Below are 17,237 nucleotides of genomic sequence, written 5' to 3'. Positions count from 1 at the left end.
AGCTTCCATTGACTATAATCAGCATTTCTGAGAATTAGGTTATTTAATATTTAAGGTTCCTTAATAAAGAGCCTAACTTTAGGCACTCAGGCCAAAATTTTCCAACTCAAGTGACATGCCAAGGTTGCATAAATTCCATGGCAAAGCAAGGAGTGCTCTGTCCTTGCTATAACTACTGGACCATCCTGCCCCTACACTAGACTTCTGCAACTGTGGATTGAAAAGGATAAGCAGGAAGGAGAAGGGGGCAAAATATACGAGGGCCTGAAGGAAGAAAATTGAATAAGGAAAGTTCTCTTGGAAAAGGACAGCAGCAACCTTTCTGATGTTCACTGTGCAAAAACTATTGGGGCAATAATACAATTATTGGTATCATGATTGCTTCTGCTACTGCCATTGAATTGTCACATGTTCAGTACTTCTCAGTGCTGCATCTAGAGTACTTTTGTTGTTTCTGGCTACTGTGAGACCCTATCTTTGCATTTTTGAACACGTCACAATGATCATTTTGATAACGCCATCAATTTGAGAAGCAGCATCTATAATAAAGGTAAAGTGGGGATATAAAACATCCATCTGTTTTTTAAAATCCTCCACCTGCCAGGCTTTAAAACATCTCTTGTTGCAATTAAAGTACAAAATAGTAATTTGCTATTATAAAGGCCAGGTCAGGATGTGCCACCTGTTTAAATGGCACTGATACATAGTACTAGCTAGCTGACAGCACAGGGGAGGGAAGAAGGAGACAGATATTGCTGTGTTTTTGAATCTTCTTTTTTCATTAATTCCACATTCATTTTGCATTCACTTCAGCTATTCTTCCCAATTCCCTGTATACAGTTAAAGTAACCAGAGTCTGGCTGAAAAATTGGATAATATTCACAGACAAAGACATTAATGTTTGAATTGGGAAACCTGATGGATTAATCAAAAGCCACACAATTAAATGTTAAAGTTAACACTCAGTTCTTAACTCATAAAGTCAAGAAAGGGACCACAGGGTTCTACAGTTGCCAGGATCTAGTGTTTTAACACATCATGCAAATGGTGCAGAGGCACTGGAAGTAGATCATTTTTATCCATTGATTTCAAATCATTGATCATTGCTTGTGTCGATTATGCATGCTGTCTATTCGATATTAGCATGAATACCAAAGAGCTTAGATGGCAATTACTGTCAGATGAAAACCATGTAACCTAGCTGGTAGGGAGCATTTTTTCTTTTTCAATGGCAGAGCGCACACATAAATTTCTGCAAAATGTAGTTTGTCACGTTTATGGCTTTCATAAACAAAAAAGCGCACAGACAATAGTGAGCTGTGCACCAATCAACTAATTGGTCTAGTCATTTGTCTTTGAAATATTATTTGTTGCTTGATGTCACTCTTACAAAATAAAAAAATACAGTACTCTAGAGACATTTAATAGAACCTGAGAAATTAGCGATGAGCAAGACCTATTACCTCATCCTGTTCACCCCCCTATCAGTGAAAGATTGCTCCATACATTATTTATTTTAGATTACTGTCCAGTCTAGTTCAATATATCTTAAATGACAGGCTTTTGGAAAATTATTGTCTAAACAAATAGACCTCTTTGTTAAAAATTTTCCCTGATATTTAGTTTAAATTTTCCTTTTCTTAATATAATATTGTCACTCCTAGCTATACCTCTATGTACTATCCAAAATAATGACTTTCCCTTTTTGGTGTTTATACCTTTCAACCATTTGTACACCATCACAATGCTTCTCTTCCACTATGCCCTACCCCCACCACCCAGCAAATACATACCTTACTTTTCTTTTATTGAATATATATTTAGCCTTTTTAACCTCTTCATAATTAAATCTGTCCATCTCCCTGGTCATTTTAGTTGTTCTTCCCTGAAATCCCCCTAATTTATATATCTTTCTAGCAATGAAGTGCCCAAAATTGAATTCAGTACTTCAGATGCAGTTTCCCCAGAGCTGTATAGACGGTGAATTCCACCTTGGTCCTGAATGCCTCATTGGATGCAGCACAAAACTGATTGGCCCAGACTACTGCTGTCTCACATTTGAAACTCATGTCTATTATGCTTATGTACACCTTGAGGTTTTTTTCATTCTCAGTGCTTTCTAGGGCCAAGATTTTAAAAAACAGCCTAACGTTAGACTCCTAAATCCATATTTAGATTCTTGAATAAATGATCTAATTTTCCAAAGCTATGAGCTCCTGTTAAAATCAGAGCTCAGTCCATTAAGTTTACCACGTTCCTTTCATCCCTAATATTTAAAAAAGAAAAAAACACCACTATTGTCTGTGATTCTTTTGCCATCTGGGAGCCTAATTCTCCACTACCTTGCACCTTGAAGCAATTTAGCACTGTGAAAAAGGAGTGCAAAAGGCTATCATTTGTGTCAGTGTAGGCTGCTCGAGGTACCATCAACCTAACAGAGCTTATCTTTCTATGCATCCGATGAAGTGGGCTGCAGCCCACGAAAGCTTATGCTCTAACAAATTTGTTAGTCTCTAAGGTGCCACAAGGACTCCTGTTTTTTGCGGATACAGACTAACATGACTGCTACTCTGAAACCTATCTTTTTAATGGGACTCTCATGTGAGGTACACAAGCAGGGTGGAAGATCTGCATTTGAGCTTGGCTATAAAAAAGTCACCGCTGGAGCAGGAACAGGGAACCCCGTTGCCTCATGCTGAACCTAATGGAAACCTTTGTCTTTTACTTTATCTCATGGAATATGACCAGGCTGTTCACTTTTGCCATTCCTTTTTAAATTACCCCTAGCAGCGGAGCTACTCTAAGCAAAACTGAGGTAAAATTATAAAAAATGGTCAAATAGCACATGCTTGCAAGTGACGCCATATTACGTTGTGCTAAGTTTTCCAGTCTATTATTTAGTCAACAGAATACCTCAATTTCAAACGTATAATTGTCACACTGTCTGGAGTGGCTCACGACCGTGAGTGTGTACCTCCAGGCACACTGTCAAAAGCATGGAAAACACCCCAAACTGGTGGTGTGTTCTGTAATTAGATTTCATTATGCCAGTAACAAATGCAAACTCCTGGATCACTAAAGGAGTCTTACCATAGAGTCACAGACAATTCTCTTAGACCAGTGGTGGGCAACCTGCAGCCCATCAGGGTAATCTGCTGGTGGGACGCGTCCAGTTTGTTCATTGACCAGCCGCAGGCACGGTCGCCCGCAGCTCCCAGTGGCTGCGGTTCGTCATTCCCAGCCAATGGAAGCTGTGGGAAAGCAGCGCAGGCCACGGGGACATGCTGGCCACCACTTCCCACAGCTCCCATTGGCCGGGAACAGTGAACCGTGGCCACTGGGAGCTGCGGGCAACTGTGCCTGTGGACAGTCAATGTAAACAAACTGTCTCGCGGTCCGCCAGCAGATTACCCTGACAGGCCTCATGCAGCCCACAGGCCTTGCCCACCACTGCCTTAGACTCTCCAGCCTATCTTGCCACCCACACAAACTGGATTTAGTGATAAATGGTCACTTCCACAAAAATCACGTGACATGCAGGTCCCAAAAGACCAGTTGCTTACCCCAGAGCAACTGGTACCCTAGATCTTACACCTGCAGTCAATCCTGTAATAAACTAGCTAAAGGTTTATTACTAGAAAAAAGGAATAAGAGTTATTTATAGGTTAAAGCAAGCAAACCTATACACTCAAATGAGTTATCATCTAAATCCTAAAGAGTGACAGAGTTGTGATCTGTCAATTCAAAGAGTCTTTCAGGGCAGACCTAGGAGGCAGCCCCTGGGGAATCTCTGGCTTCACTTTTGAGTCTCTGGCCCTTCAGAGTTCAAACAGCCAAAAAGATGGAAAATTTTTCTGTGTCTTTGTTTTCTTTCCTTCATTCAGTTTACAAGTCCACAGGAGGAGCTTCTGTGCATGTAGCATTTCCTGGGTGCAATAAGGCCATTAACCAATCCTTTGTATTGTGGTGTTCCTTGATGGCCCATCTGATTTTGATGGTCCTTCTGGATGGGCAATGGGTGGGGATAATTCCCAGGTCTGAGTTCACAAGTTCAGAGCAAACATTTTCAAAGTTATAAAGTAAAACTTATAGCACAGAATACAGACATAACAGGTGAGATTAATGCATGTAGCAACTTACAAACATTTCATAGACTCTAAATACTAAATATATTCTTATAAGACTAATGCCTATTTTGAGCAAAACTAACATTCAGGTGAACTGGTCTGGTCCCTACCTATAAGTTTATCAGTTCTTAGCTAATGCCTGTAGTGTGGGCGAGAGCAGTCATCTGGCCTGCTTGCATCACAATCCCTCCTTTAGTGACTGCTACTCAGGCAGTGCATCTAACTTCTTATGTGACTCAGGCTCCTAAGAGCAATGATTGCACTCAGAATTTTATTACATCACGCAGTAACAGATGTCTGCCTTATTGTAGTGGAAGAGCCTATAAAACAATGCCTGAAACCTGAAATAACTGGCTCAGAGGCATCCTGCTTTGCCTTTGTCTGGTGGATGTTTCATACTACCAATCACCCAGGGGAGATGTTGGAATAAGAAAACCATAAGTTAAATAAACCCAATCCATGACTTGCTCACCCTTCCCTTTTGAACAGTCCACGTTTATGAACTGTTCAGATTATTAAACTAGGAAAGCTGGCAATCAAAAGCGGATTATACAGAGAGGGTTTATAACAAACTGATTAGTCTGGGAACCTTTTCAGGGTAATTATGTGATATGCACAAAACCTTCAGGATTATCAGAGGGGAAGTACAATAAAATGAAGTTATCTTTGTCTTTCCTCAGTGACTTCACTACTTTCTAAAATCACCATTGCCTCATACGAGATACCTAAAACTTGTAGTATAGTATTTTTCCAAATCTAGTTTAAACCACTTAACAAGTAAATGGGAAGTGGCCAATATTTTCTGTTAAACCACGGAAAAGACGACCAATATTCCCTTGTGAATCCTTCAGGTAACTAAAACTCAGATTAGTACAGTTTTCAACACTATGGGTGAAACCCTGGCTATGTTGACAGCAATGGCGAAGCTCCCATTGACTTCAATAGAACCAGGCTTTCACCCCCGCCCCCTCCCCCATTTTTATTTATAGCCAAGTTATTAAAAAAAGAATGGACTGAAGTTCTCAGATACTTCTGAGATGGGGTCCATAAAAGATCCTAAACAGGTAGACAAATAGGTGTAGTAATCAATTGTAACAGTGAAAATATCTTAGCCCTGGTCTACACTAGGACTTTAGATCGAATTTAGCAGCGTTAAATCGATTTAAACCTGCACCCGTCCACACAATGAAGCCCTTTATTTCGACTTAAAGGGCTCTTAAAATCGATTTCCTTACTCCACCCCTGACAAGTGGATTAGCGCTTAAATTGACGTTGCCGGCTCGAATTTGGGGTACTGTGGACACAATTCGATGGTATTGGCCTCCGGGAGCTATCCCAGAGTGCTCCATTCTGACCGCTCTGGACAGCGCTCTCAACTCAGATGCACTGGCCAGGTAGACAGGAAAAGAACCGCGAACTTTTGAATCTCATTTCCTGTTTGGCCAGCGTGGCAAGCTGCAGGTGACCATGCAGAGCTCATCAGCAGAGGTGACCATGATGGAGTCCCAGAATCGCAAAAGAGCTCCAGCATGGACTGAACGGGAGGTACGGGATCTGATCGCTGTTTGGGGAGAGGAATCCGTGCTATCAGAACTCCGTTCCAGTTTTCGAAATGCCAAAACCTTTCTGAAAATCTCCCAGGGCATGAAGGACAGAGGCCATAACAGGGACCCGAAGCAGTGCCGCGTGAAACTGAAGGAGCTGAGGCAAGCCTACCAGAAAACCAGAGAGGCGAACGGCCGCTCTGGGTCAGAGCCCCAAACATGCCGCTTCTATGATGAGCTGCATGCCATTTTAGGGGGTTCAGCCACCACTACCCCAGCCGTGTTGTTTGACTCCTTCAATGGAGATGGAGGCAATACAGAAGTAGGTTTTGGGGACGAAGAAGATGATGAGGAGGAGGTTGTAGATAGCTCACAGCAAGCAAGCGGAGAAACCGGTTTTCCCGACAGCCAGGAACTGTTTCTCACCCTAGACCTGGAGCCAGTACCCCCCGAACCCACCCAAGGCTGCCTCCTGGACTCAGCAGGCGGAGAAGGGACCTCTGGTGAGTGTACCTTTTAAAATGCTATACATGGTTTAAAAGCAAGCATGTGAAAGGATTACTTTGCCCTGGCATTTGCGGTTCTGCCTTTGCAAAAGGTTTCTGGGGAGGGCAGCCTTATTTCGTCCTTCATGGTAGGACACTTTACCACTCCAGGCCAGCAACACGTACTGGGGAATCACTGTAGAACAAAGCATTGCAGTGTATGTTTGCTGGCATTCAACCAAAATCCGTTCACGCGGTGGGAGGAGGCAAAATGCGACCTTGTAACGAAAGCACATGTGCTATGTATGTAATGTTAACTTTCAAGGTTTACCCTGAAAGAGTGTAGCCACTGTTTTATAAAATGTGTCTTTTTAAATACCGCTGTCCCTTTTTTTTTCTCCACCAGCTGCATGTGTTTCAATGATCACAGGATCTTCTCCTTCCCAGAGGCTAGTGAAGCTTAGAAAGAAAAAAAAACGCACTCGCGATGAAATGTTCTCCGAGCTCATGCTGTCCTCCCACACTGACAGAGCACAGACGAATGCGTGGAGGCAAATAATGTCAGAGTGCAGGAAAGCACAAAATGACCGGGAGGAGAGGTGGAGGGCTGAAGAGAGTAAGTGGCGGGCTGAAGAGAGTAAGTGGCGGGCTGAAGACAGGGCTGAAGCTCAAAGGTGGCGGCAGCGTGATGAGAGGAGGCAGGATTCAATGCTGAGGCTGCTGCAGGACCAAACCAGTATGCTCCAGTGTATGGTTGAGCTGCAGCAAAGGCAGCTGGAGCACAGACTGCCACTGCAGCCCCTCTGTAACCAACCGCCCTCCTCCCCAAGTTCCATAGCCTCCACACCCAGACGCCCAAGAACACGGTGGGGAGGCCTCCGGCCAACCAGCCACTCCCCCACAGAGGATTGCCCAAAAAAAAGAAGGCTGTCATTCAATAAATTTTAAAGTTGTAAACTTTTAAAGTGCTGTGCTTAAAGTGCTGTGTGGCATTTTCCTTCCCTCCTCCACCACCCCTCCTGGGATACCTTGGTAGTCATCCCCCTATTTGTGTGATGAATGAATAACGAATGCATGACTGTGAAGCAGCAATGACTTTATTGGCTCTGCAAGCAATGATTAAAGGGAGGAGGGGAGGGTGGTTAGCTTACAGGGAAGTAGAGTGAACCAAGGGGCGGGGGGGTTCATCAAGGAGAAACAAACAGAACTTTTACACCGTAGCCTGGCCAGTCATGAAACTGTTTTTCAAAGCTTCTCTGATGCGTACCGCGCCCTCCTGTGCTCTTCTAACCGCCCTGGTGTCTGGCTGCGCATAACCAGCAGCCAGGCGATTTGCCTCAACCTCCCACCCCGCCATAAACGTCTCCCCCTTACTCTCACAGATATTGTGGAGCACACAGCAAGCAGTAATAACAGTGGGAATATTGGTTTCGCTGAGGTCTAAGCGAGTCAATAAACTGCGCCAGCGCGCCTTTAAACGTCCAAATGCACATTCTACCACCATTCTGCACTTGCTCAGCCTGTAGTTGAACAGCTCCTGACCACTGTCCAGGCTGCCTGTGTACGGCTTCATGAGCCATGGCATTAAGGGGTAGGCTGGGTCCCCAAGGATACATATAGGCATTTCAACATCCCCAACAGTTATTTTCTGGTCTGGGAATAAAGTCCCTTCCTGCAGCTTTTGAAACAGACCAGAGTTCCTGAAGATGCGAGCATCATGCACCTTTCCCGGCCATCCCACGTTGATGTTGGTGAAACGTCCCTTGTGATCCACCAGAGCTTGCAGCACTATTGAAAAGTACCCCTTGCGGTTTATGTACTCGGCGGCTTGGTGCTCCGGTGCCAAGATAGGGATATGGGTTCCATCTATAGCCCCACCACAGTTAGGGAATCCCATTGCAGCAAAGCCATCCACTATGACCTGCACATTTCCCAGGGTCACTACCCTTGATATCAGCAGATCTTTGATTGCGTGGGCTACTTGCATCACAGCAGCCCCCACAGTAGATTTGCCCACTCCAAATTGATTCCCAACTGACCGGTAGCTGTCTGGCGTTGCAAGCTTCCACAGGGCTATCGCCACTCGCTTCTCAACTGTGAGGGCTGCTCTCATCTTGGTATTCATGCGCTTCAGGACAGGGGAAAGCAAGTCACAAAGTTCCATGAAAGTGCCCTTACGCATGCGAAAGTTTCGTAGCCACTGGGAATCGTCCCAGACCTGCAACACTATGCGGTCCCACCAGTCTGTGCTTGTTTCCCGAGCCCAGAATCGGCGTTCCACAGCATGAACCTGCCCCATTAGCACCATGATGCATGCATTGTCAGGGCCCATGCTTTCAGAGAAATCTGTGTCCATGTCCTGATCACTCACGGGACCGCGCTGACGTCGCCTCCTCGCCCGGTATCGCGTTGCCATGTTTTGGTGCTGCATATACTGCTGAATAATGCGTGTGGTGGTTAATGTGCTCCTAATTGCCAAAGTGAGCTGAGCGGGCTCCATGCTTGCCGTGGTATGGCGTCCGCACAGAAAAAAGGCGCGGAACGATTGTCTGCCGTTGCTCTGACGGAGGGAGGGGCGACTGACGACACGGCTTACAGGGTTGGCTTCAGGGAGCTAAAATCAACAAAGGGGGTGCCTGTACATCAAGGAGTATTTCAGGCAGGACTGCACGGAGGGTTCCAATAAGAAATGGTGCACCTAAGTTATCGTTGTTATTGGAACAAGGAGGTTAGCCTGGCCTCTGATTGATACATGGCTAGATTTACCTCGCTGCACCTTCTCTGTGAGTGACTGCAGTGTGACCTAGAGGAATGAGTCCCCTAGACAGGGGAGGAGGCAAATGAGTACAAAACAAATCTGGTCTATTTCTTGTTTTGATCCACTCCATCTATCTTTTACATCTTTGGCTGGCAGCAGACGGTGCAGAAGGACTGCATGCCATCCACATCTCATGGCTGCTTGGCAGAAGATGGTACAGTACGCCTGCTAGCCATCCCCATCTCTTGCCTGCCTGGCAGAAGATGGTGCAATACGACTGCTAGCAATCCTCATCTCTTGCCTGCCTGGCAGAAGATGGTACAGTACGACTGCTAGCAGTCCGTATCGCCTGCCTGCTCACCATAAGACGGTTCAATAGGACTGACTGCAGGACTAAAGAGAATGACCTGGTCAAGTCACTCCAAATTTAGTCCCTGCGCCCATGTCTGCCCAGGCGCTCCCAGCCGACGCGGCCAGGAGCACCTCGGACACGATGAGGACGACTACCAATCGTATTGCACCGTCTGCTGCCAGAAGGCAAGGGGTTGCTGCTACTGTGCAGCAAAGCCGTACCGCGTCTGCCAGCACCCAGGAGACATAGGGTGACGGTTACCTGAGCGGGCTCCATGCTTGCTGTGGTATGGCGTCTGCACAGGTAACTCAGGAAAAAAGGCGCGAAATGATTGTCTGCCCTTGCTTTCACGGAGGGAGGGAGGGAACGGGGGCCTGACGACACGTACCCAGAACCACCCGCGACAATGTTTTAGCCCCATCAGAGCGCTCCATTGTGACTGCTCTGGACAGCACTCTCAGATGCCCGATTGTTTGCCATTGCTCTGACGCTGGGAGGGGCGCTTACAGGGTTGGCTTCAGGGAGCTAAAATCAACAAAGGGGGTGGCTTTACATCAAGGAGTATTTCAGGCAGGACTTCACAGAGGGTTCCAATAAGAAATGGTGCACCTAAGTTATTGTCCTTATTGGAGCAAGAAGGTTAGCCTGGCCTCTGATTGATACATGGCTAGATTTACCTCGCTGCACCTTGACTGCAGTGTGATCTAGAAGAATGAGTCCCCTAGACAGGGGAGGGGGGGAAGCAAATGAGTACAAAACAAATCTGGTCTATTTCTTGTTTTGACCCACTCCATCTATCTTTTACATCTTTGGCTGGCAGCAGACGGACTGCATGCCATCCACATCTCATGACTGCTCGGCAGAAGATGGTACAGCACGACTGCTAGCAGTCCGTATCGCCTGCCCGCTCACCATAAGACGGTTCAATAGGACTGACTGCAGGACTAAAGAGAATGACCTGGTCAAGTCACTCCAAATTTAGTCCCTGTGCCCATGTCTGCCCAGGCGCTCCTGATCGACCTCACAGAGGCGACCAGGAGCACCTCAGACATGACGATGACGGCTACCAGTCGTACTGTACCGTCTGCTGCCACAAGGCAAGGGGTTGCTGCTACTGTGTAGCAATGCCGTACCGCGTCTGCCAGCACCCAGGAGACATAGGGTGACGGTTACCTGAGCGGGCTCCATGCTTGCCATGGTATGGCGTCTGCACAGGTAACTCAGGAAAAAAGGCGCGAAATGATTGTCTGCCCTTGCTTTCACGGGGGGAGGGAGGGAACGGGAGGCTGACGATATGTACCCAGAACCACCCGCGACAATGTTTTAGCCCCATCAGGCATTGGGATCTCAACCCAGAATTCCAATGGGCAGCGGAGACTGCGGGAACTGTGGGATAGCTACCCACAGTGCAACGCTCCGGAAGTCGACGCTTGCCTCGGTACTGTGGAAGCGCTCCGCCGAGTTAATGCACTTAATGCACTTAGAGCATTTACTGTGGGGACACACACACTCGAATTTATAAAACCGATTTCTAAAAAACCGACTTCTATAAATTCGACCTTATTCCGTAGTGTAGACATACCCTCAGTCATATCTGAGGACTCTGGCTTTGTAGAGGCTAACTGGTGATACAATAAATGGTTTTGGGTTTATAGTACCTCCTTCTCCAAGATGTGTTTTATTACACAAGTTATGGGGTGGATAAGGCTCAAAAGGAATAGACTGCCGTTGCCGAAGAGTGTTTAGTAAACACATTCCGATTGGAAAATGGCAGAATCCTTTACCACCAGCTCCTCAGAACTGGTTTTCAGGCATGAATGAATGAAACTGTTTCATTGAGAAAGTTATTCATATGCTCTTCTTAAATCTATGGAAGTATGATAATTGAATAATAGCTACATGATTTAGTTACTAAAGCCCTGATCCAGTGAAGCACTTCAGCCCGTGGATAACTTTAAATGTTTTAGTAGTCCCTTTGACTATACACAATCTATCAGAAAAAGTATGGGATGTGGGTAACCAGTTTAAGTCCTATCCAAAAAAGTTATTGCTTATCTTTACCAGGTTTTGGGAGGCCAATGGCTTTTGAGATGCGCCAGATTTTCGGCAGTGACCCTTGTGAAGAATTGAGCCAGCCAAGAAGGAGAGCCTTGGCCGAGATGTTTCAGGAACTCTGGAAGGATGTTGTCATAGCCTGCAGTGGTGCCAGATTTGATGTTATACAGCACTCTGTCCAGCTCTGGAATTGTGAAAGGCTCAGGGCAAGCTCTGGATTTTTGCTGTCTGTGGAAGACCCTGCACTTGCTCTGGACTCAACTCTTCACTTCTTTTTCCAGAAGTATCTTTCCCATGCGAAGCAGGTGACTGGCTACTTGGTTAGCCCTCACAGATGATTGGCTTGGTGTTGGTGGTTGCTGGGCTTCTCCACGGTGACAAAGTAAACTCCAGCATTTCCAGCTGGAATGAGTAAAGTCCAGGTTCTTGGTCTTCTCCTCCCATCTTGCTCAGCAAGCACAGCTCAAAGCTTTGATTAAGTGGTTGGCCACGTCCAGGTCACCAGTTGACTCATATTCATGCTGCAGGCTACACGCTCTGACATTCTCTGAACTGGAGAAGACCCTGAGTGATAACGTTGCAAACCTGGCCGACTACTGCAAGACATGGTGCCTTCAGCCTAGCACCAGCAAGACAGTCTCTAGCACATTCCACCTCCACCATGCCAATGCTAAAAGGGAATTAAACATCCTAATGGATGGCCAGAGACTGAAGCATGAAGCGTAGCCAGCTTTTTAGGCTTAACCCTCAACCGAGCACTGACATACAAAAGCCCCCTGAGCAAGATAGTAGCAAAGGTCAAGACATGCAACTACCTTCTCAACAGACTGTCAGGTTCTTCATGGGGAGTGGATGCTCCAACCCTAAGTACGTCAGCCCTTCCCATCTCATACTCAGTAGCAGACTACTGTGCACCAGTATGGAGTCGATTGGCACACACCAAACTTGTTGACATGCAGCTCAACTCAATAAAGCACATCACAAGAACACTCTGGCTGACATCTTCCATGGCTTCCAGTTCTGAGCCACATTGCTTCCCCTTATAGCACGAGGGAGATTGCAGCTTGAGAAGGTACATGCCAACCCAAGTTTGACCTTGTTCAACAATCTTTTTAGCCCACTGTGGTCGAGGCTGGCACACCAGGATGTGACTGCAGAGTCTCTGTGGCAGGTAAACTGGTGCTTAACATCAACCACCAATCAGTTCCTCATCACAGACCCTACTGCTCACCTGCCCAGCTTCGATCTGCCATGTCATCAGTGGGCCCTTCTTAACTGATTCCGGACTGGGCAAGGCCTCTGTGCAGCCAAATATCATCGTTGGGGTCTTTGAGTCAACCAAACTGAAGCTGCGGCGCAGATCAAACAATAATACACATTGTCAAGGAGTGCCTGCTTACCAAATCCAGCGGTGGGCTCCGAGAGCTCCACTTGGCTACACAGCCCTGGTCTACACTAGGACTTTAGGTCGAATTTAGCAGCGTTAAATCGATTTAAACCTGCACCCGTCCACACAATGAAGCCCTTTATTTCGACTTAAAGGGCTCTTAAAATCGATTTCCTTACTCCACCCCTGACAAGTGGATTAGCGCTTAAATTGACGTTGCCGGCTCGAATTTGGGGTACTGTGGACACAATTCGATGGTATTGGCCTCCGGGAGCTATCCCAGAGTGCTCCATTCTGACCGCTCTGGACAGCGCTCTCAACTCAGATGCACTGGCCAGGTAGACAGGAAAAGAACCGCGAACTTTTGAATCTCATTTCCTGTTTGGCCAGCGTGGCAAGCTGCAGGTGACCATGCAGAGCTCATCAGCAGAGGTGACCATGATGGAGTCCCAGAATCGCAAAAGAGCTCCAGCATGGACTGAACGGGAGGTACGGGATCTGATCGCTGTTTGGGGAGAGGAATCCGTGCTATCAGAACTCCGTTCCAGTTTTCGAAATGCCAAAACCTTTCTGAAAATCTCCCAGGGCATGAAGGACAGAGGCCATAACAGGGACCCGAAGCAGTGCCGCGTGAAACTGAAGGAGCTGAGGCAAGCCTACCAGAAAACCAGAGAGGCGAACGGCCGCTCTGGGTCAGAGCCCCAAACATGCCGCTTCTATGATGAGCTGCATGCCATTTTAGGGGGTTCAGCCACCACTACCCCAGCCGTGTTGTTTGACTCCTTCAATGGAGATGGAGGCAATACAGAAGTAGGTTTTGGGGACGAAGAAGATGATGAGGAGGAGGTTGTAGATAGCTCACAGCAAGCAAGCGGAGAAACCGGTTTTCCCGACAGCCAGGAACTGTTTCTCACCCTAGACCTGGAGCCAGTACCCCCCGAACCCACCCAAGGCTGCCTCCTGGACTCAGCAGGCGGAGAAGGGACCTCTGGTGAGTGTACCTTTTAAAATGCTATACATGGTTTAAAAGCAAGCATGTGAAAGGATTACTTTGCCCTGGCATTTGCGGTTCTGCCTTTGCAAAAGGTTTCTGGGGAGGGCAGCCTTATTTCGTCCTTCATGGTAGGACACTTTACCACTCCAGGCCAGCAACACGTACTGGGGAATCACTGTAGAACAAAGCATTGCAGTGTATGTTTGCTGGCATTCAACCAAAATCCGTTCACGCGGTGGGAGGAGGCAAAATGCGACCTTGTAACGAAAGCACATGTGCTATGTATGTAATGTTAACTTTCAAGGTTTACCCTGAAAGAGTGTAGCCACTGTTTTATAAAATGTGTCTTTTTAAATACCGCTGTCCCTTTTTTTTTCTCCACCAGCTGCATGTGTTTCAATGATCACAGGATCTTCTCCTTCCCAGAGGCTAGTGAAGCTTAGAAAGAAAAAAAAACGCACTCGCGATGAAATGTTCTCCGAGCTCATGCTGTCCTCCCACACTGACAGAGCACAGACGAATGCGTGGAGGCAAATAATGTCAGAGTGCAGGAAAGCACAAAATGACCGGGAGGAGAGGTGGAGGGCTGAAGAGAGTAAGTGGCGGGCTGAAGAGAGTAAGTGGCGGGCTGAAGACAGGGCTGAAGCTCAAAGGTGGCGGCAGCGTGATGAGAGGAGGCAGGATTCAATGCTGAGGCTGCTGCAGGACCAAACCAGTATGCTCCAGTGTATGGTTGAGCTGCAGCAAAGGCAGCTGGAGCACAGACTGCCACTGCAGCCCCTCTGTAACCAACCGCCCTCCTCCCCAAGTTCCATAGCCTCCACACCCAGACGCCCAAGAACACGGTGGGGAGGCCTCCGGCCAACCAGCCACTCCCCCACAGAGGATTGCCCAAAAAAAAGAAGGCTGTCATTCAATAAATTTTAAAGTTGTAAACTTTTAAAGTGCTGTGCTTAAAGTGCTGTGTGGCATTTTCCTTCCCTCCTCCACCACCCCTCCTGGGATACCTTGGTAGTCATCCCCCTATTTGTGTGATGAATGAATAACGAATGCATGACTGTGAAGCAGCAATGACTTTATTGGCTCTGCAAGCAATGATTAAAGGGAGGAGGGGAGGGTGGTTAGCTTACAGGGAAGTAGAGTGAACCAAGGGGCGGGGGGGTTCATCAAGGAGAAACAAACAGAACTTTTACACCGTAGCCTGGCCAGTCATGAAACTGTTTTTCAAAGCTTCTCTGATGCGTACCGCGCCCTCCTGTGCTCTTCTAACCGCCCTGGTGTCTGGCTGCGCATAACCAGCAGCCAGGCGATTTGCCTCAACCTCCCACCCCGCCATAAACGTCTCCCCCTTACTCTCACAGATATTGTGGAGCACACAGCAAGCAGTAATAACAGTGGGAATATTGGTTTCGCTGAGGTCTAAGCGAGTCAATAAACTGCGCCAGCGCGCCTTTAAACGTCCAAATGCACATTCTACCACCATTCTGCACTTGCTCAGCCTGTAGTTGAACAGCTCCTGACCACTGTCCAGGCTGCCTGTGTACGGCTTCATGAGCCATGGCATTAAGGGGTAGGCTGGGTCCCCAAGGATACATATAGGCATTTCAACATCCCCAACAGTTATTTTCTGGTCTGGGAATAAAGTCCCTTCCTGCAGCTTTTGAAACAGACCAGAGTTCCTGAAGATGCGAGCATCATGCACCTTTCCCGGCCATCCCACGTTGATGTTGGTGAAACGTCCCTTGTGATCCACCAGAGCTTGCAGCACTATTGAAAAGTACCCCTTGCGGTTTATGTACTCGGCGGCTTGGTGCTCCGGTGCCAAGATAGGGATATGGGTTCCATCTATAGCCCCACCACAGTTAGGGAATCCCATTGCAGCAAAGCCATCCACTATGACCTGCACATTTCCCAGGGTCACTACCCTTGATATCAGCAGATCTTTGATTGCGTGGGCTACTTGCATCACAGCAGCCCCCACAGTAGATTTGCCCACTCCAAATTGATTCCCAACTGACCGGTAGCTGTCTGGCGTTGCAAGCTTCCACAGGGCTATCGCCACTCGCTTCTCAACTATGAGGGCTGCTCTCATCTTGGTATTCATGCGCTTCAGGACAGGGGAAAGCAAGTCACAAAGTTCCATGAAAGTGCCCTTACGCATGCGAAAGTTTCGTAGCCACTGGGAATCGTCCCAGACCTGCAACACTATGCGGTCCCACCAGTCTGTGCTTGTTTCCCGAGCCCAGAATCGGCGTTCCACAGCATGAACCTGCCCCATTAGCACCATGATGCATGCATTGTCAGGGCCCATGCTTTCAGAGAAATCTGTGTCCATGTCCTGATCACTCACGGGACCGCGCTGACGTCGCCTCCTCGCCCGGTATCGCGTTGCCATGTTCTGGTGCTGCATATACTGCTGAATAATGCGTGTGGTGGTTAATGTGCTCCTAATTGCCAAAGTAAGCTGAGCGGGCTCCATGCTTGCCGTGGTATGGCGTCCGCACAGAAAAAAGGCGCGGAACGATTGTCTGCCGTTGCTCTGACGGAGGGAGGGGCGACTGACGACACGGCTTACAGGGTTGGCTTCAGGAAGCTAAAATCAACAAAGGGGGTGCCTGTACATCAAGGAGTATTTCAGGCAGGACTGCACGGAGGGTTCCAATAAGAAATGGTGCACCTAAGTTATCGTTGTTATTGGAACAAGGAGGTTAGCCTGGCCTCTGATTGATACATGGCTAGATTTACCTCGCTGCACCTTCTCTGTGAGTGACTGCAGTGTGACCTAGAGGAATGAGTCCCCTAGACAGGGGAGGAGGCAAATGAGTACAAAACAAATCTGGTCTATTTCTTGTTTTGACCCACTCCATCTATCTTTTACATCTTTGGCTGGCAGCAGACGGTGCAGAAGGACTGCATGCCATCCACATCTCATGGCTGCTCGGCAGAAGATGGTACAGTACGCCTGCTAGCCATCCCCATCTCTTGCCTGCCTGGCAGAAGATGGTGCAATACGACTGCTAGCAATCCTCATCTCTTGCCTGCCTGGCAGAAGATGGTACAGTACGACTGCTAGCAGTCCGTATCGCCTGCCTGCTCACCATAAGACGGTTCAATAGGACTGACTGCAGGACTAAAGAGAATGACCTGGTCAAGTCACTCCAAATTTAGTCCCTGCGCCCATGTCTGCCCAGGCGCTCCCAGCCGACGCGGCCAGGAGCACCTCGGACACGATGAGGACGACTACCAATCGTATTGCACCGTCTGCTGCCAGAAGGCAAGGGGTTGCTGCTACTGTGCAGCAAAGCCGTACCGCGTCTGCCAGCACCCAGGAGACATAGGGTGACGGTTACCTGAGCGGGCTCCATGCTTGCTGTGGTATGGCGTCTGCACAGGTAACTCAGGAAAAAAGGCGCGAAATGATTGTCTGCCCTTGCTTTCACGGAGGGAGGGAGGGAACGGGGGCCTGACGACACGTACCCAGAACCACCCGCGACAATGTTTTAGCCCCATCAGAGCGCTCCATTGTGACTGCTCT

General features: G+C 47.8%; 1 protein-coding gene across 1 annotated transcript in view; it reads left to right on the top strand.

Moving 5' to 3' along the window:
• The window catches only part of LOC142070033 (uncharacterized), a 46,416-nt gene extending 34,757 nt beyond the window's left edge, over positions 1–11,659 (top strand). Inside the window, exon 3 of the mRNA XM_075123145.1 lies at positions 11,331–11,659. Within this exon, the coding sequence (XP_074979246.1) occupies positions 11,331–11,659 (329 nt within the window). The remainder of the gene's footprint in view (positions 1–11,330) is intronic.
• The last annotated feature ends 5,578 nt before the right edge of the window (positions 11,660–17,237 follow it).

This window comes from Caretta caretta, chromosome 1 (assembly GCF_965140235.1).
Source record: "Caretta caretta isolate rCarCar2 chromosome 1, rCarCar1.hap1, whole genome shotgun sequence".
Taxonomy (NCBI): Eukaryota; Metazoa; Chordata; order Testudines; family Cheloniidae; genus Caretta; species Caretta caretta.
The sequence above is the reverse complement of the archived record's forward strand: the minus strand, read 5'-3'. Positions and strand labels throughout refer to the sequence as shown.